Below are 27,743 nucleotides of genomic sequence, written 5' to 3'. Positions count from 1 at the left end.
CCTTCTTCTCTCAAGCTGGACTCTTTCCCTCCCTTTGAAGCCTTTGAAGACCCCACATATTTGTGTCCCCTCTTTATTAGTACTCAGACCTGAGCAAGGAATAGTCGAGAAACAATACTACAGCCTTGGGGCCAGGACCCTGGTTCCCCCTCAAGGGATACACAGAATGACATGGGCATCTTGTACACCTAAGAGAAAAGTTATATTCCTTATGCTTCTTTTAGAAATAACTGAACAGCCTAGATTCCTTCCTTGTCCTTCTTTCTGGCTTAATTGCACCCTAAACACAATCCCTGATAAGCTAAATATTAGGCACTCTGAGCACAATTGCCTGTGTGGTGAAGATGATTAACACATGAGGTTTTTCAGGGATTTTCCTAGTTTGTTCTAATCTCTGATCAATGTGCCCTTTCCCCCAAGTGCTGTTGTTCTAGACAATAACCCATCACGATCATGCTGAGATCTCTTGACACCAGTGTTGATGACAAAGATTCCCCTAAAGAGAGAAGAAGGCATGTTTTCCCCAATCCTGACTCCTATCTGAAAGCCTGTTTTTTTTTTTCCTGACTTTTTCTACAAAACACCCCACAATTCTCCCAAAGGGAGCACAGTCTTTAAGGCATTAGCCTGCTGTGGCCTCCTCTCCCTGGCAAAGCAACAAAAGCTAATTTTTTTCTCCGTTAGCCCCAATTCTGTCTCTGCATGTCTATTTGGCATTTATGGAGAGAAGCTATGTTTAGGCCACAAAAATGGTCATCTACCCCTTGTAGGCTTTCACCCTGCAGCTGCTGACACATCAGTGGTGGGGCTGGACCACATCTACACCATGTTTTCATTCAGGGGCTCTTGGGAACAGGCTGCTGCGAACAGTGCCTTTCATTTCGGGGGTGAACACCCAGGCATGGGGCCACTGGGTCTTGTTCTCTCTGTGACAAGCTGCTGGGGCGGGTCAGGGAGGGGCTGAGGGCTCCCAGGTCACATCCTCGAGGTCCCTGCCAGACTGCCGTGTGGTCGCTGTTTTATGTTAGCTGTTCTGATGGCTGTGTAGTGGCATCTCATGTGGCTTTGAGTTGATTCCCATCAAGGCTGATGATGTGAGCTTATGAGCCAGCTGTGCTCCCTGTTTGGGGAGTGTGTGTGTCCTTTGCTGACATCATAATTGGAATATTCTTTCTTCACTGTTGACTCTCTGGAGTTCCTTCTATATTCCAGAACTCACCATTTCCAATATTTTATCCCAGTCTGTAGTGATCCTTTCATCTGTTTAACAGAGTCTTTGGCAGAACAAAAGTTTTTCATTCGATGAGGCCATTTTATTTAGGAAAACATTGTACTGCATTGTCTTCCGATCTGCAAACATGGTGTCTCTGTGTTTATTTGGACCTCTGATCTCTTTTACCAGCATTTTTTAATTTGTGGCCTGCAGTCCTACCCACCTTGCATTATGTTCATGCCTAAGTACCTTATCTTCTGAGGTGTGACTGTAGCTGGTGTGGTGTCATCCTTTGGTTTCCATGTAGACATTGTGGCACAGAGGAGCCCGTGGCCTGGCACATGAGCTTGGCAAGCCCACTGTCCTTCTACCTGTGTTTTTGCTGCTACCCTGAGATTTTCTAGACAGCCATGTCCTCTGCACATGGGACGTTTGCTTTCTTCCCTCCCAGAGCTTTGAATGAGAGCTTTGCTGGGTGGAGTATTCTTGGTTCAAAGTTCCTCCTCTTCATCACATGAAATACACTTTGCCACTCCCTTCTGGCTGGTAGACTTTCTGATGAAACACCGCTGTTATCTTTATATGGGTTCCTTTATATGTGATGTGTTGCTTTTCTCTTGTGGCTTTCAATATTTTTTCCTTGAACGTAATTTTTGTCTGTTTGATTTGTATGTGTCTTGCTGTGTTTCTTCTTGGGTTTATTTTGTAGAATTCTGTTTATGTTGTTTTGTTGATTTTGTATGGAATTGTCTGTGTTGCTTCCACTTGGGTGAGTGTTTCCTTTCCCATATTTGGGAAATTTTTGGTTATAATCTCTTCAAATATTTCCTCTGGCCCTTTCTCTCTCTCTCTCTTCTCCTTCTGCAACCCCTATGTTGCAAATGTTGGTACATTTAATGTTGTCCCAGAGGTCTCTTAGACGCGCCTTAGTTTTTTCATGCCTTTATCTTTATTCTTTTCTGTAGCAGTGATTTCCACCACTCTGTCTTCCATTTCACTTATTCATTCCCCTGCCTCCATTAACCTACCATTGATCCCTTCCCGTTTATTATTCATTTTGGCTATGGTGCTATTCATCTTGTTCTTTAAATCTTCTAGCTCTTTGGTAAACATTTCTTTAAGTTCTCCATCTGGGTCTCCATTCTTTTTCCGAGATCTTGAATCATCTTTACTCTCAACACTCTGAATCCCTTTTCAGGTAAATTGCCCATCTCCTCATCATTTAGCTGTTTTTGTGTGTTTTCGTCTCATTCCTTTGTCTGACAGTGGCTTCTTTGTCATCTCAGTGTCTACCTTTCTGCTTATCCTCCCCTTTACTGTTGGTATGGAGAGACCTGGAGTTCTGAGGGGTGGTAATGTTTCATGTGTACCCAGAGCATGTGTTGGGAGTCATGGTATCATACTTCTTCTCCTGTAGCTGGGTGGCTGCAAAGGATATGGGTCTGTGAGGTAGGTGGCAGTGATTCACCACTGGAAGGATTGCTATTGTAGCTTGCAGGGGTAGCAGTGTCTATTACAGTCCCTCCTGAGAGCAGGTAGCTTTGAGGGCTAATTTTCATAGCTTGCCATGTCAGCAGTCTCTTCTGCTGCCCCCTCCCTTTGCCTGGAAGGGTCCACTTCTCTCTGTAGGTATAGGAGTAGGTGCCACTGTTCTGCTAGCACTCCCCTTGCTTGGCCACTCTAGGGATCTCTCTCTCAAGCCTCAGGGGTCGGGGGCTTTTCCCTAATTATGGCTCACAGGCTTTCTCTGTAGCTGAAGGATGTGTGTTTCTAGTGGTCCCTTCCCCTGCCTTACTGCTGGGTGGAATGCCTTTGTAGTTGCTATGGGTTAGAAGGTGTGTTAATGGGCCTTTCCCAGCTCCCTTGGTGTGAAATGAGTGCCACTAATATGGGCCTTTGCAGGGCCACTGGCAGGGACCCTGCAACTTGTGCTTTTCTCCAGTTGGGGAGCCCATATCTCAGGCAGGATGCAGACACTGGTAGCCCTCTCATAGGAGTGGGCATTGTCACTGGCAGCTCTTCTGGTGCTGATTGGGCAATGCTGGTGCAAGTGTCTGAAGAGTCTCTGGGTAGAGCCAAGACACCTATGCTTGCCTTGCTTGAGAAGATTACTGGTCTCACAGGGAATGGGCACTGCCACTGGCATCTCTTCTGGGGCTGACTGGGCACCACTAGCATGAGCCTCTTCAGATCCCTGTATTTTCCCTGATCAGCAAGGAGTGGGCACAGGCAGCCAGCCCTCCTTTCAAGAATGGGCTCTTCTGTGGTTGGTCTTGCCTCTGCTTAGATGCTCTCCACTGTGGTTGCCCTACACTCTAGTCCCTCCAGGCTATTTCCTCACGGCCAATCCTCTTTTTATCCCCATGTTGCCAGCTCCAGCTCCCTCTTTGGGTCTGATCACTAAGGTCAACGTTTTAGTTTCCAACACTTGCTGGCACCCACGTACAGTTGCCCATTGCCTATAGCATGACCATTTGTGGAGAACCATTTCCTTTTTAACTGCCTCACGCCATCTGTCTAGAGTTCCTCCCCCTTTTCTGGTGGATGTTCCTGCTGCTGGGGGAACTTGCTAGGGTGTAGGAGCTATTCCTCTTTCAGCTCCCTCCTGGGAGAGCAGGTCCCATCTCCTTTCCTTTTGCTTATTTTTTCTCTTGTTCTTCTTCTTTCCTCTTTCTCTTATCCTATCTGTTTGTGTAACATCTTTCTTGTTCTATCATAATTTTGAGTTCTTTTGTCAGTTTTTCTCAAATTTTCTGTGCCAATACTTACACATGTAGTTCTATTTTCAATCTATTTATGGGAGTATATGAGCCTTACATCCTGCTATTCCACCATTGTACACCCTTCTCCCTCTTAAAAATATTTTTCCTCTCATATTCATTGCACTATCTTCCACAAGAACCAAATATGACAACAACATAAATGTTCATCATAGGATAAGTGGATAAAGAAGATGCAAGATATACATGAAATAGAACATTATTAGGCCATAGAAAAGAAGGAAACCCTACCTTCTGGGACCCCATGGATGGAACATGAAGCCTAAGTGAAATAAGTCAGATGGAGAAGACAAAGTGTATGTTTTTATTTATATGCAGCATCTGAAAAAGCCAACCTCAGAAACAGGAGAGTGGCAGTTTCCAGGGGTTGAGTGGTGGAAAGGGAAGATATTAGTTCAAGGATACAAACCCCCACGTATAAAATGGGTAAGTTCTGAGGGTCTCATGTGCAGCATGGGGGCTATAGCTAACAAAAAGGTATTATATATTTGAAGGTTGTTAAGAGAGTTAGATCTTAAATGTTATCACCACACGCACATACACAATGTCATTAATGGGGTGGGGTATTAATTAAACATATTTGATGCACATTTTCTAATAGGTATCTGTATCAAATCATCACATTATATACCTTATAGTTAGATATGTTTGATGTTAATAATATCTCAATAAAGCTAGTAAAAAAATAGAAAGCAAGTCAACTTTATCTAAAATGTCTAGGTAAATGTATGATTAGATACTATCATATTTTCCTCAAAATGCTTGGCTAACAGTCCACGCTAAACAAATATGATCAGATGCCATATTTTCATCCTATTACCCTTCCCACCCCCCCTTTTAAATCACAGCAGATTGTACCCAGGATAATGCCTGACTGGGAGAGTTTGTTACTCCTTAGATTGGGCAATGACCAAAGTTTAGCCTATTTAGCTCAAGGATAAACCAGATTTACTTGGGATTTCCTCTCTGAAATCCTGAATAGGGACCTAAGAAGCTGAAGGGAAGGGGGAGAATATTGTAAAAGATATGTGGAGAAAGAATTTGCATCTCAACAAAACAGAGCTATATAGAAGCAGACTTTGTTTGTTGTGTTTTGTTTTTGCCATTTCTTTGTCTGCTCCCACGGCATATGGAGGCTCCCAGGCTAGGGGTTGAATTGGAGCTGTAATTTCCAGCCTACACCAGAGCCACAGCAACATGGGAGTCAAGCCACTTCTGCAACCTATACCACAGCTCACAGCATGCTGGATTCCTAACCCACTGAGCAAGGCCAGGGATTGAACCCAGAACCTCATGGTTCCTAGTCAGATTTGTTAACCACTGAGCCACGACAGGAACTCCTGGAAGCATACCTTTTAAGTGAACAGAGAACATGAAGGACAAAGAGTACAAAATGTAAATCAAGGAGTTCCTCTTCAGGCTCAGTGGTAATGAACCCAAACCCAACTAGTATCCATGAGGATGTGGGTTTGATCCCTGGCCCTGTTCTGTGGTTTAAGGATCCTGCATTGCCATGAGCTGTGGTGTAGGTCACAGATTTGGCTCAGATCTGGCATTGTGCAGCAGCTGGTATCTGATTTGACTCCTAGCCTAGGAACTTTCATATGCCCCAGGTGTGGAGCTAGAACAAACAAACAGAAAAAAACCCAAATTATGTGTTAATCCATAGTGATAAAAAGAACCAGACAGGAAACACCAGTTGGTGAAAGACTTCTGCATGTTCTTTGAAACATAGAGACAAGTGATAAGTAACTGATTTAACAGATAGAGGAAGTTACAAACATTTGAGAATGGAGATAAATAGGATAGGATAGAGGATAATAGCATGTAGTTCACCTGCAAAACTCCTGAGATGCTAAGAGCTTAGAGCATCAACTCCATAGAATGTAGGAGGGAAAGGCACCTTGAATCACATGAAGACTGTTTTCTCTCTCCAGCCCACTTTCTCCATAGCTGGGCAATACTTCCTCTACACCATCCCACAAAAGACTGGAGGTTTGTTGGCTTGTTTGTTTATTTATTTATTTTTTAGGGCTGCACCCATGGCATATGGAGGTTCCCAGGCTAGTGGTCAAATCCAAGCCACAGCTGCTGGCCTATGGCACAGTCACAGCAATGCAGGACCCAAGCCTCATCTGTGACCTCTTTCACAGCTCACAGCAATGCCAGATCCTTAACCCACTGAGCGAGGCCTGGGATCGAACCCACAACCTCGTGGTTACTAGTTGGATTATTTCCCCTGTTCCAAAATGGGAACTCCTATTTACTTTTAACTGAGTTTCAGGTATCACTGTAGAGAGCAGTGGTGAAATGTACATTAGCAGGTACTAAGATGAAGTGAAAATCTACACAGTGAATGCAAGATCCCTTTCCTCTCACTGCTCCCAGGATGTCAGCAGCCAGTACAGGTCATGATCTCACCATTTCTCAAGCGCACATAGCTCAAGTAAGGGGGTGTATTTTTTTTTGTGGGGTAAGAGGGGAAATTATAAGATCTGCATTATACTGCCTAATTACCCCAAAATTAGATCTACAAATATGTATACTTGGAAATTCCAAATAACTCTTTTATTTCTTCTACTTTAAATATGAAATAAGGAGTTTCTGATTTCAGGTAAGATGGCAAAACTAGTGAATGGGAAAATGAGCAATAGAAACCCATCTTCAAATGAAAGCAAAGGGGGACTGGATTGTTGGACCACAAATTGGCTACAGCGACTTTATTTTTCTCTGTAATTTAGGTCTGATCCCAAACCTGAAAATTAAGGCTTGTAGTTAACAAGACTCATTTTTTTCCTACAACTTTCTAAGGTTAGTGATCATCTATTAATATCTAATTATTCATGTATTACTACTATATAAAAGTCCTCACCTCATCCTTCCTGCCAAGCAACAAGTGTATTCTTGCCAATCACCTATTGTGCAGTTCTCTGCAGATTTCTAGTGAATATTCATCTACTAGGTGGTGTTTATCATGAAAAAAAAAGGTAAACAGCAATTAGTTGTCCTATTTCCTGCATATCATAGTAAAACTACAATTGGTATTTTAGAGAAAATGAAGGAGGCACTGGGTTTTATCAGGCTCATTTAGTTCTTGAAAACAGAGAATATATCTTTTTAAAATCAAGTTAATATTAAGGGTCCTGGTGCCTTTGGATAAGGTAGAATGTCATTAGTAGTTCAGGGTTCTTTTTTTGTGTGTCTTTTCTAGGGCTATACCCATGGCATATAGACGTTCCCAGGCTAGGGGTTCAATCAGAGCTGTAGCCGCCGGCCTAAGACACAGCCACAGCCATGTAGGATCCAAGCTGCATCAGCAACCTACACCACAGCTCACAGCAATGCCAGATTCTTAATCCACTGAGCGAGGACATGGATCAAACCCAAAACCTCATGGTTCCCAGTCAGATTCGTTAACCACTAAGCCACAACAGGAACTCCAGTTCAGGGTTCTGGACCAGACTCCAACTGTAATTGTTATCATATGAGTGTAGATATGATTCATCTTTTTCTATGAATTTACATTTTTTAAAAATGTATAGGGCTGACTGTTCTTTTCTCTCTTTCAAGAAAGAGGAAGCTACTTAGAACAACTAGGGCCTTGTAAGAATATTTGTGAGTTCATGCTTCTCACTCTTCTTCATGCAAGTGTGTCTATTTTAGATTTCAGAGTCCCACCCTTGCTGTATCAGACCACTGACTTCAAAATAAATCCTATGAGGGTATACATTCAGATCTCTTTATAGTTCTCTTATCTGTGGTATAGACTCCTTGGAAGGAATTTGAGTATGCATTTCTGTCTGCAAGAAATGTGGTGACAGTGACACGGGAGTTCTAAATCCACAGCCTGTACAGAAGACATATTATATAGAGTGCATTTGCAGAGGTACCCAGATTGGATCTGGGATACAACCCTCTTCATATTTTCCTTGTCTTGAAATAGAAGGCTTCAACTGAAACCCTATAAACTGGAATCTTTTACTATGCAAACTTTGCAAAAGCAGAAATCAAACTGTAGCAGCTGTGATCAGTGATACAAACTGCTTGAGATAGATTAGCCATGAAAAATATACAATCTGATTTTTAAAAGGTGAGGTAGGAGTTCCCACTGTGGCTCAGTGGGTTAAGAACCTGACACAGTGTCCATGAGGATATGGGTTTGACCCCCGACTTTGTTCAGTGGGTTAAGGATCTGGCATTGCCATGAGCTGTGGTGTAGGTTGCAGACACAGCTCAGATCCCACGTTGCTGAGATTGTGGCATAGGCCTGCAGCTGCAGCTCTGATTCAACCTCTAACTTGGAAACTTCCATATTCTGCAGGTGCAGCCTGAAAAAAATAAAAATAAAAAGGTGATTATATATGTTACTGGATTTCATTGTGGAAGTCACATGTTTCTGGCCCCACACTGAGAAATAAATGATGTTTTTCTCAAACTAAAAAAAACTGTAAACTTCTTGGGACAATAAAGTTTATATAAATTTAATAAAATTAATATAATTTAGTAATATTTAAATAGAGTTCCAAATAAGAAAAAAAATACTCATATCACATTTTCTATATGATTAAAATACAAATAAGGCAACAAATTGGAGTTCCCATAATGGCTCAGTGGTTAATGAACCCAACTAGCATTCATGAGGCTGCGGGTTTGATCCCTGGCTCACTCAGTGGGTTACGTAGCTGGTGTTGCTGTGAACTGTGGTGTAGGTCGCAGAAATAGCTCGGATCCTGCGTAGCTATGGCTGTGATGTCAGCCAGAGGATAAAGCTTCAATTCAACCCCTAGCCTGGGAACCTCCAAATAAAAAGACAAAAAGGCAAAAAAAAAAAAAAAAGATTCTTAATGATCATGTAACTAGAGACCATACTGTTGATGAATGCTGACAAAAGATGATTTCAATCTCCATGGTGTAAATATAATTTTCATATATTTATAATTATATAAATATAATTTTCTAAATATCTCGGTCTTTCACAAATTATTCTTTCTGGATTATATTAAAACTCACGGAAAACCATTCACATCTCTGATATAACTATTTATGCTTCAAAGCCTAAAAACACTCCTCCTGGTTACAACATACTTTCTGTAATTCATTATTATTCTTGAATTCCCTTCCATCAACTACATGTATTCTTTACTTCTAGCTCACCTGAAGATGCCTTCATTCGGGCCATCTATGTTATAATCATAATAACCCACTATTATAAACAAATTATTGAAATGAGTATGACTCAACAGACAAGGAAATATTCCCTCCCAAATATAAAGGGTCATTTTAAGAGCAGAAAGGATTTTTTTACAGATAGACTATTAATATGAGTATAAGCCCAACAGTCAGAACCTCCCTAAGGAAAAAATACTCCTACAAAAGGGTGAATTTTCTCATTCTGTTCTGTCACTGTTCTAGAAGAATCTAGGTAAACATGTGGCAACAATTTCCAATATAACCCCAAGAAAGAGAAGACGGGTTTCTTAGATTAAATATATTGTCCTTTAAAATATGAAGATGCTATGCTTACTTGAACCTGGTGCTTTTTCCTGAGTCAGGAAGAACAAACAAGTTGAAGGTGCACAATGAGACACGAGACCACCATTTCTAGTAAATAAACTCTTTGGAAGGAACACCTGTCGAGCCGTGGTTATAAGCAAATAGAAGTATAACTATAAACACAAGTCAACGCACAGGGCAGTGGAAACAGGAGATCAAACCACAGGGATAGTCGGCAGACCAGAGAGGCAGAGACCCAGCAGTGACCATCGAAGACAAGGTGTCTCACAAGACTGTAAGACCGTCTCTTCTACATAAACTTGACTCAACACTAGCATGTGTGTTCACATGGCTTATATTCCTAAAGAAATTAATATTCACACCACATGTTAGGATTATGTTAACTCCATAAGAAAAAGATCTTATTTGGTATGAACTTCCTTTTCAGTCAATCCAAACTATGAGGAAAGCTGAAACTTCTATTCATCTCCTGTCATCTGAAACCAACTTCTTGGTCCACAACTTCCTCATGGCATTTTTCACTTATGCCTTCCTTAGTGTATAAATCAAAGGGTTGATCAAAAGTGCTCAAAGTATGGAGCTCACAGACATAGCTTGGATCCCATGTTGCTGGGCTGTGGCGTAGGCCAGCAGCTAGAGCTCTGATTCAACTCCTAGTCTGGGAACCTCCATATGCCATGGGTGCGACCAACACAGCTCACAGCCAATGCTGGATCCTGAACCCATGGAGCAAGGACAGGGATTGAACAGGCATCCTCATGGATACTAGTTGGGTTTATTAACAGCTGAGCCATGATGGGAACTCCTTCTTTTCCATTGTTAAAAAGCACATTTCTTTGACCTGGCTTCCTCCACAAACTACCTTCAGATCTCTTCGCCTTCCTTAAAAAATGAAAAAAAAAAAAAGAGAGAGAGAGAGAGAGAGAGAGAGAGAGAGAAATTGCATGCTACAAATTATTGTTTGCTATGATAAAGATAATGTTGGAGAACCAAACAGTCATGATTTCTGTCCTCAGTGAGTATTAGTTTAGAGAACTTTAAGATTCTGAGCAATGGAAATAAAATGCATGGCTTCTAGCACTTATGATAGCAACATTTTTCTATTTGAAATTATTCTATTCATTGATTATGTGAATCAGGATTTACAGGTGTCTGAGTTTTAGCCACAAGTGCTAATGTGCTCTCCATACACAGAACACCCACTCACATCTTCATGAAACTCCACTCCTTTAAGTATGATTATCACTGCTATTCATGGTTTCACTTATGATTTTTGAACAAGCTTCTTGAGACCACTCTGGGATTCTTTTTGTTAGTTTAACCCTACCCAGAAGAGTGGCTCAAGTCTCTATTCTCTCTGTTTTCTTGGATGACCTTCCCCAATTTCCAAATAATTTAAACTCTCATTTACAAGTAAAGATTCCCAAAATCTAGTTTTAGAGTCCTGACATCCATTTCAAACCATGAAGAATCCCAAATGAGTATTTTCACACATATATCCTGTGGCTACCCGAATTTCAACCTGTCCTCATTGTCTTACTATTCATTCTCAGCTCCTCAACCATAGATACCAGTACTCAGACATTTGAATCAACTTTTGCTATAATCACTTATGAATCCTTGTTTCCACTTAGGAGCATATAAAATAATGTGTGGAAAGAAAATAAACCATGAAATGAATCAATCATGAACATCATTCTCAGGATTGAACGTCCCAAATACATAACCTTGCAAGCTGCTTGACTTCTGTGCATTTCAGTTTTCTCTCAAAAGAAATATCCCACTGTTAGTTCTTATCTGGTGGAATATTTATGGGAAACACAAAATGTAACTTATGTACAGTGACAAACATACAGGCTGTTGCTAAATATATGGTAAGTAACATTATTTCAATAAAACACACTCCTTAATAAGTGTACATTTACTAATATAAGAAAAACAGTTGGATACCCATTTGAAAAAAATATGAGACATCAATTCAGTTTGCAAAAAGAGGTTTATATTTAATCAAGGTACTACTTGCTCTAAGTCTGTAGATCCACGTTTGGGGATGTGTGAAGCTCACAGCAGAGAAATTAATTCCAAAGCTCCACCTGACACTCCCTGGATTATACTTGCAAATAAATTACAAGGGCTATAAAATTTGTCTTCTTGGTGAAGGCAAGATGGCGGAATATTAGGGGGACATGCTCACCCTCCTCCACAAACACAACCAAAATAACACATCTACAGGTTAAATGACTCACAGAGAACAGGAATCACTGGCAGAAGAACCTAAACTCCAATAATGGCAAGAATCTCATGATGTTACTGGGTAAAACAAGAAAAAAGAGTGAGCGAAGGGAATCGTGGGTGGACGGGCACTCCAGAAAGGCAACTGTGGAGGAGAAAGCGATCCCACACCTTGAAAAGTCACCTACTGGATGGAAAGATCAACCAAATCAGAGGGATCTCTAGATGCAGAGAAGAGCACAGCAGTAAGTCTGAGATCTGAAGAGCAGAGTGAGAACCGAACAGATCATCTACTACTGGCACAGTCACCAAAAACTGAGACACTTGGGTGGGGGCTGGGCACCCAGACCTTGGCTCTGGGGGTGAGTCTCCAGGAGCAGGCTGGGGTGGGTGGCATGGAGACTGCTTGTACTAGGAACCAGAGAGTCTGGTTGGCAGGGCAGAGACTGACTGGGGAGACCAGGAATTGGTCTGTCATGTTGGTGGGGCAGAGACTGCCTGGGAGACTACAAAGCAGAGTATCATGGGTAGAGGGAGCAATACACCACTGTCATCACAACATTGTGGTACTGATATCAAAACAGACAGACAGACCAATGGAACAGAATAGAGAACCCACACATACACCCTGACACCTATGGTCAATTCGTCTTTGACAAAGGAGGCAAGAGCATAACATGGGACAAAGAAAGTCTATTCAGCAATCATTGCTGCAAAACCTGGGCAGCTGCATGCAAAGCAGTGAAAGTAGAACACACCCTCTGACCATGCACCAAAATAAACTCAAAATGGTGGAAAGACTTAAATAGAAGACAAGACACCATCAAACTCCTGGAAGAGAACACAGGCAAAACACTCTCTGACATCAACCTCATGAACATGTTCTCAGGTCAGTCTCCCAAGGCAACAGAAAGAAGAGCCAAAAGAAACCAGTGGGACCTAATCAAACTGACAAGCTTTTGTGCAGCAAAGGAAACAAATACAAAAACAAAATGACACCTTACAGAATGGGAGAAAAGAGTTGCAAACGATGCAACGGACAAGGGCTTCATCTCTAGGATACACAAGCAGCTTATACAACGCAACAGCAAAAAAGCCAACCACCCAATGGAAAAATGGGCAAAAGACCTGAATAGACTGTTCTCCAGGAAGATATACAGGTGGCCAACAAGCACATGAAACAATGCTCAACACCCCTGAGTATAAGAGAAATGCAAATCAAAACTACCATGAGATATCACCTCACACCAGTCAGAAGGGCCATCATTCATAGGTCCACTAATAACAAGGGCTGGAAGGCCTGTGGGGAAAAGGGAACCCTCCCGCACTGTTGGTGGGAATGTAAGCTGGTACAGCTACTGTGGAGAACAGTTTGGAGAACCTTAGAAATCTATACCTAGAACTACCATATGACCCAGCAGTCCCACTCTTGGGCATATATTCTGACAAAAGTTTCCTTGAAAAAGACACATGCACCCGCATGTTCACTGAAGCACTACTCACACTAGCCAAGACATGGAAACAACCCAAATGTCCATTGACAGACGACTGGGCTAGGAAGATGAGGTGTGTATATATGTGCACAATGGAATACTATTCAGCCATAAAAAAGAATGCCATAATGCCATTTGCAGCAACATGGATGGAAACAGAGACTCTCATACTGAGTAAAATAAGTCAGAAAGAGAAAGACAAATACCATATGATATAACTTATAACAGGAATCTAATATACAGCACAAAAGAAACTTTCCACAGGGAAGATAATCATGGACTTGGAGAAGAGACTTGTGTCTGCCCAGTAGGAGAGGGAGGGAGTGGGACGGATTAGGATCATGGGGTTAACAGATGCAACATATTGCTCTTGGAATGGATCTACAATGAGATCCTGCTGTGTAGCATTGAGAACTATGTCTAGATACTTATATTGCAATAGAACAAAGGGAGGAAAAAAGTACACATGTAAGTAAAACTTGGTCCCCATGGTGTACAGTGGGAAAGAATTAAAAATTAAAAAAATAAAAATGACTTTATTATATATGGATATTAATTAAAACTGGCAAGGAAAGAAAACTTCAGAGAACTATCCTCTCTAGGATAGCAGTATCTTACATCATCATGTCTTAAAATATTCCACCTCGAATGCAGAGAACATTTTTTCTTCAGAAATCTGTGAGAGGGCTGTGTTGACTTAAAAAAAATGCACAATGTGAAAGCTGAGAATTTAGTTTTATTTGGGGCAAAATTAGGACCTAAGCCCAGGAGACATCAGCTTAGGTAGCCCAAAGAACACCCTCTGAGCAGGTGAGGCAGGGGGAAGCTAGGATATATGAGTTTTTGCAACAAAGGGAAGGTAGTAGGAAGAAGAGACTTACATGTCACCAGAGTTACAGAAGATTTACAGAAAACCTATTTCTATGGGAAGATGTAAAGGTCTGGGCTTACTGGACTCATTCCTTCAATAGGTACCTCTGTTGTGGGCCAGTATTCTTTGTTTCTTTCCTGAGTTCCCTCAGGGCTCACCAGCCCGCCCTTGGGAGTGACTGCATTGACTGATGACATATTTTGTTTTGTCCACTTATTACAACCCAGGAGCTCTGAAATCCTGCCCCAAAGAGAAAAGGGGAAATACCAAGATATGTGCTAAAAGTGGAGGCAGAGGTGCATGCAGCCATGCACATATTTTATGAAGTTTGCCTCTGGTGTCATGAATGTTACTACTAGTCATGAGAAGACACCACCATGAAGAGCTTTGGTGTTTTTTTTTTTTTTTTAAGAGAAATGAAGAGATGCAAGAAGTGGGCTCATAAAATCTCCTAACAATATCTATCTGAAGACCTGCTCTTCCACTTTTCCCAGAGCACAGCGTGCCTCACTCCTGGTCTTCACCCTGACCTCTGCTCAGGGTTGCTGTGGGTCTGCAGCTGAACTGGTTCATGATTTAATCCATGTAGAGGCAGATGGCAAGTGCTAAACTCCAGTTCACAGCTGCTGTCAAAATGGATGAGTGGAACTGGAAATTCACAGTGCCTTCCAACAAGTAAGTGACATATTATTCCAATCTTTGTACTCAGAGGGGCATCATTACAAAATAATCCACCATCACTTGCTAACATATTTCCATGCATCTTGTAATTATACTTCCCTCATACTCTGAGAAAGAAACAGGGGAAAATGAACAATGTAACATTTTTAAAAATAAGATTTACCATTAATATAAGAAATTAACAGAATGAAACATGACCATGAGGGTGGGAATGATCTTTAGAAATCAACAAATATTAATGAGCATCAGGTATGTGAAACTCATGTATTGTTGTGTGGGGACAGAAGACTTTAATCCATCAATTGTAGAATATTTTCTGGAGATGGCAGAATACAGAAATGCTTACAAATGGTTTATACATAAGATAGCTTAGCAAAATAAGGTTTGTTAGGAACTCTGGGTACTAAATGTTAGAAGAGATTATTCATGGTTAAAAATTAGAATAAAGTTTAATGGAGGTATTGACCTTTACACAGCTTCTGGAGAATGCCTGGTTTTCTAGCTTCAAGTAACATCTTTGAAAGGAATATTGTCTATCACAGTGTAAAAGTATTGCCCTTTCTATTCTTTCAAATGATATCATATGATTTTGATCTGCTCTTGGCTCATGTCAAAATTTATTTTGATAAAAAACTACTTCTTAGAGAAGGATCAGAGGAAACACAACAATGAATAGGCTTAAATCTACAAACAATAACTGGCTTTACATTTGGAAGAGTTCCTGAAAATTCTTTGAGTAAGATCCTCCCTTTTCATCAGTATTTTTGCCACATGCTGGGTTTCTTCACTTGTGAGCTTATCTACTATTGTCCCTTCAAAGTTCCTGCTCTCTGATAAGATTCTGAATAAGGAATAAATACTAATTTAATGGTATATAGGGGAATCACATGTGGGAATTATTAGTAGCGTGTGTTGAGTTTCATGGTGATCTTTTGATTCTCATATCAAGTTGTTTTCTTGGACACCTCTGGGCCAGATACTCAGGAATCACGAGATTTAGGAGAAGGAGGAACTCCAGGAGGGCACTTTTTTGTTTTGTTTTGTTTTTGTTGTTTTTTGGCTTTTAAAGGAATAAAATATGCAGGGACAATCTGTTCACCTTTCTGCAAAGAATGGCAAATTCTGCAGAATAATAGAGTGTAGGTTCTCCCCCAAAGATTTTTGTAACTGACTTGGGGAGGGGTGCATCATTTCAGAGAGAATCCTTACAGAAAATGCTTCTCACTGTGGTCTCCACAGAAGCATAGACTTGTAAGCATGGAAGGATCCACTGAACACTTTATATTCCACCCTTGAATATTCTCCACCTTTGCCTGATTTTCTTTCAGCTCTTCTCTGTTCTTGCCACACCAAAAATAGTCTGTTTAATCTGTTTAACAATCTTGGCCATTCTAAACTTGGCTAATCTTGTTTGAAGAGTCGAGGTTAAGACTGTAATATTTAGAAGATGTGCCTTGCAGGACATTTGATCCTGTCCAAAAAGTCATAAAGACTTTTGGTTCATGCTAAAAAGGTCCTTGACATTTGAACCCAATGTCTCACTGGACATTTTAGGTAGGACTGAATGCCCACAATCCCAAGATGTGCTATTTTGCTGATGCTGTTTGGCCTCCAAACTAGTGTAATGTGTGTATGTGTCAGATTCTTTTGAAAATATGAGGAAAATGTCAACCATCTTTTGGAAACATAAACTTGGACATGTAGTCATATACATACTGCAGATAAATTTTTTTCTTTATCTTTTTAGTGCCACACCCATGGCATACGGATGTTCCCAGGCTAGGGGCTGAATCAGAGCTGGAGCTTCTGGCCTACACCAGAACCCCAGCAATGCGGGATCCAAGATGCATCTGTGACCTACTCCACAGCTCACAGCAATGCCAGATCCTTAACCCACTGAGCAAGGCCAGGGTCTTGTGTCCTTATGGATGCTAGTCAAGTTTCTTAACTGCTGAGCCATGATGGGAACTCCAAAAGATGTTAATCAATATCGGGAAGATATGAAAAATGCAAAGCTTCTGACAGCATGTTCTAAGGTCCAAAAATTTATGTAAGAAATCTAAATGCTTCAGGTGGTCATTTGTGTAGGTATCCAGGTCCCAATTTCTTACGTTCTATTTGAAATTCACATTTTATTTTTATTTTATTTTATTGTCTTTTTGTGTTTGCCAGGGCTGCACCTGTGGCATATGGAGGTTCCCAGGGTAGGTGTCTAATCAGAGCTGTAGCCGCTGGCCTATGCCAGAATCACAGCAACATGGGATGTGAGCCACATCTGAGACTTACAGCACAGCTCATGGCAACACCGGATCCTTAACCCATTGAGTAGGCCAGGGATTGAACCCACAACCTCATGGTTATTAGTCATATTTACTAACCACTGAGCAATGATGGGGACTCTGGAAATTCATATTCTTTTGGAGGACTTATAGCTGAGTTACTCCTTGTTCAAAATTGATCTCAGTGTTGCTGTTTTTGGCTTTCTCTAAGTAGAAGGCATGTTTTTCTGTCTACTATAATGGTAGATAGAAGACCCTACAAATTTGATACAAGACTCTATAAACTTGATCTTACTATATTTTAAGATCAGAATAGTATGACAATGATCACATAAATATGATCATATCTTAAAGATAGTAGGGAATGTTCAATTTCAATTCAATGAACACCTACATTAAAGTAGGCAGTTAGATTCGCATTGAGGAGAAAAATATTCTGAGAATATGTAGCATTTTGATATTCTTTTTTAAGAATGAAAAGTAGAATAAGCACATGAATTCTTGTGCTGCAAGCAGTAATAATTCTTATATTGTAAGAAAAGCTATAGTGAAAGTCTTCAGAGAGCAGGAGAATGCATTTCCCTTCTCACAGGCAATCACAGGAGGCCAGCTGGACTGTTTTGTCCTAAAGTTCAAGGAAAACAGAAGCATCTAAAATAGTCCCAGGATAGAAGGAGAGGGCAGGATAAATTTGAAAATGCTACACTTACTTCTCTTTAATTCTTGGCTTCTACATTAGTTTTATTATGGAGATCATATCATTATTTTTACTAATCTTTTTGTGTGGCCCAAAAAAGAAAAAGCAAAAGAAAGAAGAAATTACACAATAGAGCCCTATATGCATTCATAAAATTAGCAAAATTAACGAGAGTTACATCTAAGTCAGGGGGATTATTTGAAGACTGTTATGAAGAGTAGCATATTCATAAGCTTACTGAGACTCATAACAACCTATGCAGTGGTCATGAAAAATTGAGGAACAAAGAGTTAGAGAAAATTGTTAAGAAACCACAGTTAGAATGATTCCAATGTTTAATACTCTTTTTTCTAAAATATTTCATCATATTAGATATCACATAAGTGAATATATTTAATTTTTTGCAGGTAAATCATTTCACACTCAACCTTTCCCTTCATTCATGAAATCATGCAGCTGAACAATAATGTGACCGAGTTCATTCTGCTTGGGTTGACCCAGCATCCTGTTAGGAAAAAAATAGTGTTTGTCAATTTCTTGATTTTCTACTTGGGGACATTGATAGGTAACCTGCTCATTATTGCTACCATCAAGACCAGCCAGACACTTGGGAGTCCAATGTACTTCTTCCTTTTCCACTTATCCTTATCTGATACCTGCTTCGCTACTTCCATAGCTCCTAGAATGATTGTGGATGCCCTTTTGAAGAATGCCACTATCTCTTTTAATGAGTGCATAATGCAAGTCTTTTCATTCCATTTCTTTGGCTGCCTGGAGATCTTCATCCTTATCCTCATGGCTGTTGACCGCTATGTGGCCATCTGTAAGCCTCTGCGCTACACAACAATCATGAGTCATGGAGTCTGTGGGGTGTTGGTGGCTGTGGCCTGGGTGGGATCCTGTGTGCATTCTTTAACTCAGATTTTTCTAGCCTTGAGTTTACCATTCTGTGGTCCCAATGTGATTGATCATTACATATGTGACTTGCAGCCTTTGCTGAAACTTGCCTGTGCAGACACCTATGTGACCAACCTACTCTTGGTGTCCAACAGTGGAGCCATCTGTACAGTGAGTTTTGTCATGCTGATGGTCTCCTATGTCATCATCTTGTATTCTCTGAGAAACCACAGTGCAGAAGGGAGGAAAAAAGCCCTCTCCACCTGCATCTCCCACATCACCGTGGTCATCTTGTTCTTTGGTCCTTGCATATTTATATACACACGCCCTGCAACCACCTTCTCCATGGATAAGATGATAACTGTCTTTTATACAATTGGAACCCCTCTGCTCAACCCTCTGATTTATACGCTGAGGAATGCAGAAGTGAAAAATGCCATGAGGATGCTATGGAGCAAGAAGTTGATCTCAGATGACAAAAGATGAATGGAAGTTTCAAAATTTTCTTCACAGCTTAGATTGACTGAGAATCAGTCCCTCAAGAAATATTATATCTTACTGTGGTATTCATTTAATCCTATCATGGGGCATGGATATTTGGTTCCTTAAGAAAAGGGAGCACTATAAACACAACAATCTTTAGTGTTCCATCAGCTTTATGCAGAGGAAGAGATGGAGTCAGGTAAAAAGAGGTATGTAAGGTTCACTGCTTTAGATGCTTTTCACTACTGTGTCTCTGTCTCTCTTACCTACCTAGTGTTACTTTGGTTTCATCTAGCATCTTCCATTTTTCAAGATGATTTCTGGTGTTGTCTGCTTCTTGATACTGGTCTATAAGCTTATATTCATATATTAGCAGGTTTTACCTCTTTCAACTATTTCCTTTATCAAACACTGTGGTCTCATGTCTACTCATGGACCTTTAATGTAGTAAGAAGTTCTTTCTCATCAAGAGAAAGTATATGATTCAAAGAACTGTAGAAACTTCATGTTATAAGACACAATATTTAATACAGTTATCTCTTTAGATAACTTCTTGAGCCTTCACTTCAAATTGTTACTTTGTGTTACCTAGTCCTTCCAGAACAGTGATAAAACACTGAGAAAATGCACACTTCTGAGGTAGGTCTTTGAACTTAAAAGGTTTGACATTTGGATTTGTAGTTAAGATAGAATTCTTTTTATAAAATCCAATTCATCACCCTAATTAGGTTCTTTTTATTTTAGTGACTGGTATTAAGGTTTCTTGCACCAGGCCAGTTATAGTAATATGTTTATAATGGGTTAATATGTTTATAGCATAGATAAACCAAATTAAGGAAGACATATTTATATGAGCTAGAAGTAGAGAGGACAAACAGGTGACGTTAGTGAATTTCAAAATGTCAACAGGATAAAACAATTAATGAGACAACACAAGGGATGATTTTTAAATTTTGAAACAGAAACATTTCCATAAATTATGAATTGACACTCTGTAAAAGGTAAAACTGTGAAAAGAGTAAAAAAGAAATCAGTGGTTGTTGGGGATTTAAGCAGATTGAGTAAAGGGATGAATCAGTTGTGTGTGGGACATTTTAAAGGAGGGAAAATCATTCTGTTTGACACTCTAAAGGTAGATACATGATATAACACACACGCTAAAGTCCATAAAACTCTACAACACAGAGTAACCCAAACCCAATTGTAAACTACAAACTTTACTAAAAATGAATTAATATTGATTTGTCATTCATAACAAATGTATTATATTCATGATAAGTTTTTGGTAAACAGTATATTGGTGATGGGAAATCCCTGTATATATTTTTTGGTAACTTTTCTGTAAGTCTACAATTATTCTTTTAAAATAGTCTATTAAAAAGTTAGAATAATGAGAAATCTCAATTTTTCATTACCATGTTCAAAAATAGTTTATTTGAATTTTTATATGAATTCACTATGTATGTAAGTACATCTTTTATTAAGCCATACATACATATCCCCAAATATTCTATAGTTTACCCTTGTATGCTATACAACTACTATTCATGAATATTTCCTGTGTGCAAATAGGTTTTTAAAATCTTGAGCATTATTATAACGTTGTAACCATTAATTTGAATGTTGCAACATGAAAATTGACATGAAAAAGTTTTCATTTCATTCTACATGATAGCCTTCAATACTTTTATTAAATTGAATTAATTAATTAATTTGTCTATATAGGGCTGCACCCTAAATTGGAAATTCAGGCATATAGAAATTCCCAGGCTAGTGGCCAAATTGGAGCTATAGTTGCCAGACTATGCCACAGTAATCCCAGATCTTTTTGTGGTTTTTTTTGTCTTTTTGCCATTTTCTTGGGCTTCTCCAAGGGCATATGGAGGTTCCCAGGCCAGGGGTCAAATCTGAGCTGTAGCCACTGGCCTACACCACAGACACAGCAATGTGGGATTCAAGCCGCATCTGCAGCCTACACCGCAACTCACTGCAACACTGGATTCTTAACCCACTGAGTGAGGCCAGGGATTGAACTTGCATCCTTGTAGTCAGGTTTGTTACTGCTAAGCCACAACAAGGACTCTGAGTCTTCAATTTTTGAAATATACATATCTAAAAAGTGCTTGTATCTTCATTTCTTGTTTCTTTTCTTTCTCCCCCCTGCCTTTGGCCATGCCTGAGGCAAGGGAAGTTCCCTAAGCCACTGCAGTGACAATGCTGGATCCTTAACCCACGCACCACCAGGGAACGCCCACTTTCTTTTTTAATATACCAATTTCATGGATCATTTAATGTTAATAATCATAAAAGAGGACACAATATTTGTTCGTTGTTTAACTCACTAATAAAAGAAAAAGAAGTTTGGATTTTACTCTCATTCTATCTTATGTAGAGCTACATTAGGTTCTAAAAGGATGTAAATGTCAAGCATACCTTTTTAAAGTTTCAGGTAGCATTTTCTGTGCTAAAAATGGATGAGAGAGTTAAGGTCAAAGATTAATTTTAAATGTACTAGAAAAAATATGCAAAACAGAATTGACTTGAAATATTCTACCATATACACTTTGCAATGCCTTATTCTAGGAACTGAAAATGTGGTAGTGAAGTACAGAAAAAATATCCATGGTCCTGTGCAGATTCCTATACCAGGGGGTAAAACTGGACAAATACTGATCATACCAGGGGTTTGAAAAGGGCCAGGATCTACCATAGAGTAAAATAATTGAAGAGTGTGATGTTGGCAACCCTGAGTGAATCGATGTGTATTATGCAGGACAGGATGGTCAAGAAGGGCCCATAAGACTTTTTAATTAAGACCAAAATTATGGGTCTTAATATTTTGCCCCCCAGGGGATAGTTGACAAAGGCTAGATACACTCTTGAGTGTCCCAGATACACGACTGGTTGTGTGCAGTGGGCACTGCTATTGGCATCTGGTGAGTAGAGGTCACAGATACTGTTGAACAGCTGAAATGCACAAGACAGGTCATCACTACCAAGGACTGTCTCTCTGACTCAAAATTTTAGCAGTCCTGTGGTTGAGGAACCCTGACCAGTATGAATGATTCTTGAATAGATCAACAGAAACAGAGTCCTAGGCACATGGAGAAGCAAGTGCAAACAGACTATGCTGATCTTATGGGGAGGAAAATCAGTGAATTCAGTGACCAGAGAGAAATAAGAGTGAAACATTGAAAATGAGACCAGAAATATGATAGAGACCCTAAGTATGAAGGGCTTATGGGATTTTTCTGGAGAGAAATGAGAAGGCATTGGAGGTACTGTGACATGATCCAAATTATGGTTTAAAGGATTACTCTGCCTCACTGACCACAAAGAGTGAAAAGGGGACATTCATTTTGAGAACACCATAACAAACTAGAAAAGAGCTTATATAGTAATTTGGTCCAGGTTGGTAGCAGTGTGTATGATGAGTAAAATCTGCTCATGGATACAGTTTTCACCATTGATGGGAATATAAAGTGATACCTTCACATATGATAAACTTCTGACTTTATTTAACATGAAACATACACTTCCACATACATCCAATAATTCCATCCTTAACTACTTCTCTAGGTGACAAAACCTGTTCACAAAACTTGTGATGTAATGCTCATAGTTAGTTTGGACTTAATAGCCAAGAAGTTGAAATCAGTCAAGTGCACTTAAACAAAAAGAAGGACAAACTAGTTTATAAATGGAATGAAATATTCCTCAGCAATAAAAAAGGAATGGAGGACTAATATACACACAAAATTTTTTTTTCTATGTGAAAGAAGTCTTACATTAAAGAGTACTTTTTTTTTTTATTTTTAGGGCCACACCTGTGTTATATGGAGGCTCCCAAGCTAGGGGTCCAATCGGAGCTGTAGTTCCTGGCCTACACCACAGCCGCAGCAATGCAGGATCTATGTCATGTCTGTGACCTATACCACAATTCATGGTGACCCTGGAGCCTTAACTCACTAAGCAAGGCCAGGGATTGACCCTTCATCTTCATGGATACTAGTCAAGTTCATTAACTGCTGAGCCATGATGGGAACTCCAAAGAGTCCTTTTTGGGGAGTTCCTGTTCTGGTTCAGTGAGCTAAGAACCCAAGATAGTGTCTCTGGTAAGCAGCAGATGAGGCTCAGATCCCTTGTTTCTGTGGCTGTGCTGTACACAGGCAGCTGTAGCTCTGAGTTGACCCCTCACCTGGGAACTTCCATAGACTGCAGGGGGTGGGGGAGGGCTGTAAGAAGAAAAATAAATAAATAAATAAATTTTAGAAAGAGTACATTTTTATGTTTTCATTTTTATCAAGGTCTGCAAAACTCAAAAGTGATGGAAAAATGAAAGAAAAGAGCAGTTCCATATATGGAGGGGAGGGAGTGGATTTATCTAGGAGTCAGTACGAGGGAAATGTGTGTGATCATGGAAATGTCTATATCTTGATAGTAAGAGGTTTGGTTTCATGTCTTTGTAAACTTTCTTATGTGTTTGAAAATTGTCATAATAAACTGTTGTGAAAAGCACATTTTCTTCAGCATCCTATCATTGTTTTATTTCTGACAGAAAAAGTGTCTCTGGGTGCTTTCATACACGTTTGGGGAATGTATCTTTTTGGAGACTCGTTTTCTATACTTTTTTGATCATAACATCATAGTATACCGATTTTCCAAAATTACTACAAACTCTCCATGGAACATTGACAGATACAGAGCATTTCACTTTATGGATCATGGGACATTTGACCCATTCCTTTACTGTTTGAATCATACCATGTCCTAATTTTCACTTGAGCAAACATTCTTTTGACAAGGGATTCTTTTCCACATTTATGATGAACTAGATGGCAACTCTCCACTTAATCGTTTATATCCACAGAGCCTGAGGTTCACTGCATATTAACAGTGATTCTTTTCAGTCTCTGCATGAGACTCAATAACTCTCTGGTGTGTTACACTGAATGACCAAGGAACACACTGCCCTTTGATTGAGACTGAAAATGCCAACAAAGAAAAGCCCAGGACTGGAGAGCTTCACAAGTGAATTCTACCAAACAGGTAAAGCCAAATCAATACAAATAGAGGAAACCCCTTCTAAAAATAGAGGAAACAGCTTCAAGTTCTCTTTATGGGGGCCAGTATCACCCTACTTCCCAAGGCATATAGAGGCATCATAACGGAAGAAAATTATAGTCATATATCCCTGAAGAAAATAGGTGCAAAACTCTAAACAATCTATTAGCAAGCTGAAAAATTCAGCATGATAAAAGTATCAAACAACCAACTCCAAGTAAGGAGTTCCGATTGTGGCTCACTGGTAATGAACCTGACTAGTATTCATGAGAACACAGGTGGTTTGACCCCTGGCCTTGTTGAGTGGGTTAAGGATCTGGCATTGCCATGAGCTGTGGTGAGTATCTGTTTGTCAATGTGGCTCAGATCTGGCATTGCTGTGTCTCTGGAGTAGGGTGGTGGCTGCAGCTCTGATTCAAAACCTAGCCTGGGAACTTCCATATGCCACAGGTATAGCCATTAACATAAATAAAATAAAATAATTACTCCAAGTGGGAATAATTCCTGGAATGCAAGATTGGTTTATCATTTGGTTCATCAAAGGCAAATCAGATAAAGTGATACACTACATTAACAGAATGGAGCTTAAAAACCTCATTGTCTTCTAGGCAGATGCAGAAAAATCATTGGACCGAATTTAACCCTAATTTTTATGATTAAAAGTCTCAACAAATTTGGACTGGAGAGAATTTTCTTCACTATAGTAAAGGCCATATATAAAACCCCACAACCAACTTCATACTCAATGTGAAAAACTGAAAGCTTTCCTTCTAAGATCCAGAATAAGGCAAGGATACCCTCTTTTATGACTTACATTATAACATACTTTTAAAAGCTCAACCTAGAAGTATTAGGTAAGAAGTAAAGATTTTCAAACCACAGAAGTGAAATTCTCTCTTTCTTATGTACAAAATACAAAATGCTCTACAAGAAACAACTTTCAGAGTTAATAAATGAATACAATAAAGTTGCAAATTACAGAATCAACATTAAAAATCATTTTAATAGGCACTAACAATAACTTTTCTGAAAATGAAATTAAGGAAGTAAACCCATTACAATAGTATAAAAATAATACTTACAAATAATTCTGTCAAATGAAGCAAAACATTATTATACTGGACTCTACAAATCATTAAAAGGAAACAAATTAAAGAAGACAAAATCAAAGAAGACACCTTGTGTTCATAGACTGAAAGATGAATATTGTTAAAAAGTCCATACTATCCAAACTTATCTACAGATGCAATGCAATCCCCTTCAAAGTTACAATGATTTTTTTTTGGAGGAGAGGACATGCCTATGTCATGCAGAAGTTCCCAGGCCAGAGATCAAATATGAACCACAAGACTGACAACACCAAATCCTTAACCACTAGCCCACCAGGAAACTCTGGACTGGCATTTATTTACAGAAATAAAAACAATCCTAAAGTTCATGTGGAAACACAAATTTCCCCAACTAACCAAATTAGGAGTAAGAAATAAAAATAAAGCTGGAAGCATCACACTTCCTGATGTCAAAACATATTAAAAAGCTACAGTAGGGAGTTCCCGTCATGGCGCAGTGGTTAACGAATCCGACTAGGAACCATGAGGTTGCGGGTTCGGTCCCTGCCCTTGCTCAGTGGGTTAACGATCCGGCGTTGCCGTGAGCTGTGGCGTAGGTTGCAGACGCGGCTTGGATCCTGCGTTGCTGTGGCTCTGGCGTAGGCTGGTGGCTACAGCTCCGATTCAACCCCTAGCCTGGGAACCTCCATATGCTGCGGGAGCGGCCCAAGAAATAGCAACAACTACAACAACAACAAAAGACAAAAAGACAAAAGACAAAAAAAAAAAAAAAAAAAGCTACAGTAATTAAACAGGATGACACCACCATAACAAACAAATGTATCAACCAAAGACACAGAATAGGGACCCCAAAAACCCAAGTATATACTCTCAACAGCTCTTTGATGCAAACTAAGAATATACAGTGGAGAAAGCAGTCTCTTGAACACATATGTTGAGAAACTGGATAACCAATCCATACAAAAGTGTACCCTTACATTACACCATATACCCAATCAGTTTAAAACGAGTTAAAGATTTTAATGAAGGAACTGTAACTGTAAAATTCCTTGATGAAAACAGAGATGAAATACTGCATGACACTAAGCTTGTCAATGATTCCTGGGGAAGAGACAAAAGCACAAGCAAAATAATCAAAGTTAGATAAGGGAGGCAACATCACTAAGCACAGCAAAGGAAATCTTATACAGGGTGAAAACCCAAGTTACAATGGGAGAAACTATTGGTAAATCACATAAACAACATCAGATTAAGATAGAAAAGAGGCAAAAAATTCCTACAAGTCAGTAGAAAAGAATTAACAACCTGATTAATATAGCATAGAGGACTCAAGTAGACAGTTCTCCAAAGAAGATAACCAACTGGTATATGTGGTCAACATCATTAATTATCAGGGAAATGTAATTAAAACCACAATGACATATCATCTCCCATTGAGTCAGATGTATGCATCAAAACAACAAACACAGCAAGGGTTGGCACATATAAGGAAAAATTGGAACACTTGTATACTGCTTGTGGTGGTACAAAATTATGCAATCCCTAAGAATTGTTCCTCAAATAATTGAAAATAGAATTACAATATGACACAAATTTTCACTTCTGGATCTACATATCCAATGTGTTGGTATCAGGAATGCAAAGAGGTAACTACATGCTCATCTTTATTGTGGCACTGTTTCCAATACCCAAGATATGAAAGCATCCTGTTTATTGAAAGATGAAATGATTAAGAAAAGATGGCATATAGATACAATGGAATATCACACAGTCTTTAAAAAAGGAAATACTGCTATATGCAACAACTTGGATGAACCTGGTTTATATTATGCCCAGTGGAATAAGACAGTTATATAGGGACAAATACTGTATGATTCTACTTAGAAGAATATACAACAGTCAAACTCATAGAAACAGACAGCACTTGCCGGGGCTAGGGAAATTTTTTTTTTGTCTTTTTTTGCTATTTCTTGGGCCGCTTCCATGGCATATGGAGATTCCCAGGCTAGGGGTCAAATCGGAGCTGTAGCCACCAGCCTATGCCAGAGCCACAGCAATGCGGGATCTGAGCCACATCTGCAACCTACAGCACAGCTCACGGCAACGCCAGATCCTTAACCCACTGAGCAAGGGCAGGGACCGAACCCGCAACCTCATGGTTCCTAGTCAGATTTGTTAACCACTGCGCCACGATGGGAACTTCAGGAAAATTTTTAATTATAGAAGATGAGTAAGTTCCAGAGTGAGTGTAAGACATGTGCTTATAGTTAACATTATTCCGTTGTGTAATTTAAAGATTGTTAAGAGGGTGTTTTTCAAGTGTTTTTAATCACAATAAAAACTTTATAAAATAAATAAATATGTAAAAGAATTATCTTCTTTCAAAAACTAATAAAATTCTTAAAATATAAAAAGGAACATATAGAGATGACAAATAAGATAGAAAAAGATAATCAACATCAAATGCTA

At 39.5% G+C, this 27,743-nt stretch overlaps 2 protein-coding genes across 2 annotated transcripts in view; one reads left to right on the top strand and one right to left on the bottom strand.

Moving 5' to 3' along the window:
- LOC110259269 (olfactory receptor 4C46-like) overlaps positions 1–27,743 on the bottom strand; it is a 949,087-nt gene that overhangs the window by 439,396 nt on the left and 481,948 nt on the right. The window lies entirely within an intron of this gene.
- LOC146405237 (olfactory receptor 4C16-like) lies at positions 18,211–19,143 on the top strand. Its single transcript, XM_085015218.1, has one exon. The coding sequence runs from the start codon at positions 18,211–18,213 to the stop codon at positions 19,141–19,143; it is 933 nt and encodes a 310-aa protein (XP_084871344.1).

Source organism: Sus scrofa, chromosome 2, assembly GCF_054392235.1.
Source record: "Sus scrofa isolate SSC_HxYL_T2T_F1_AM1 chromosome 2, Sscrofa_HxYL_maternal_Yorkshire_Landrace_v2.0, whole genome shotgun sequence".
NCBI classification, from domain to species: domain Eukaryota; kingdom Metazoa; phylum Chordata; class Mammalia; order Artiodactyla; family Suidae; genus Sus; species Sus scrofa.
Note: the sequence above shows the minus strand (reverse complement) of the source record. Positions and strands in the feature narration are given on the sequence as shown.

What these genes read in the sequence shown, in the direction of transcription:
- LOC146405237 (XM_085015218.1), top strand. Translation starts at nt 18,211, where the DNA reads ATGCAGCTGAACAATAATGTGACCGAGTTCATTCTGCTTGGGTTGACC.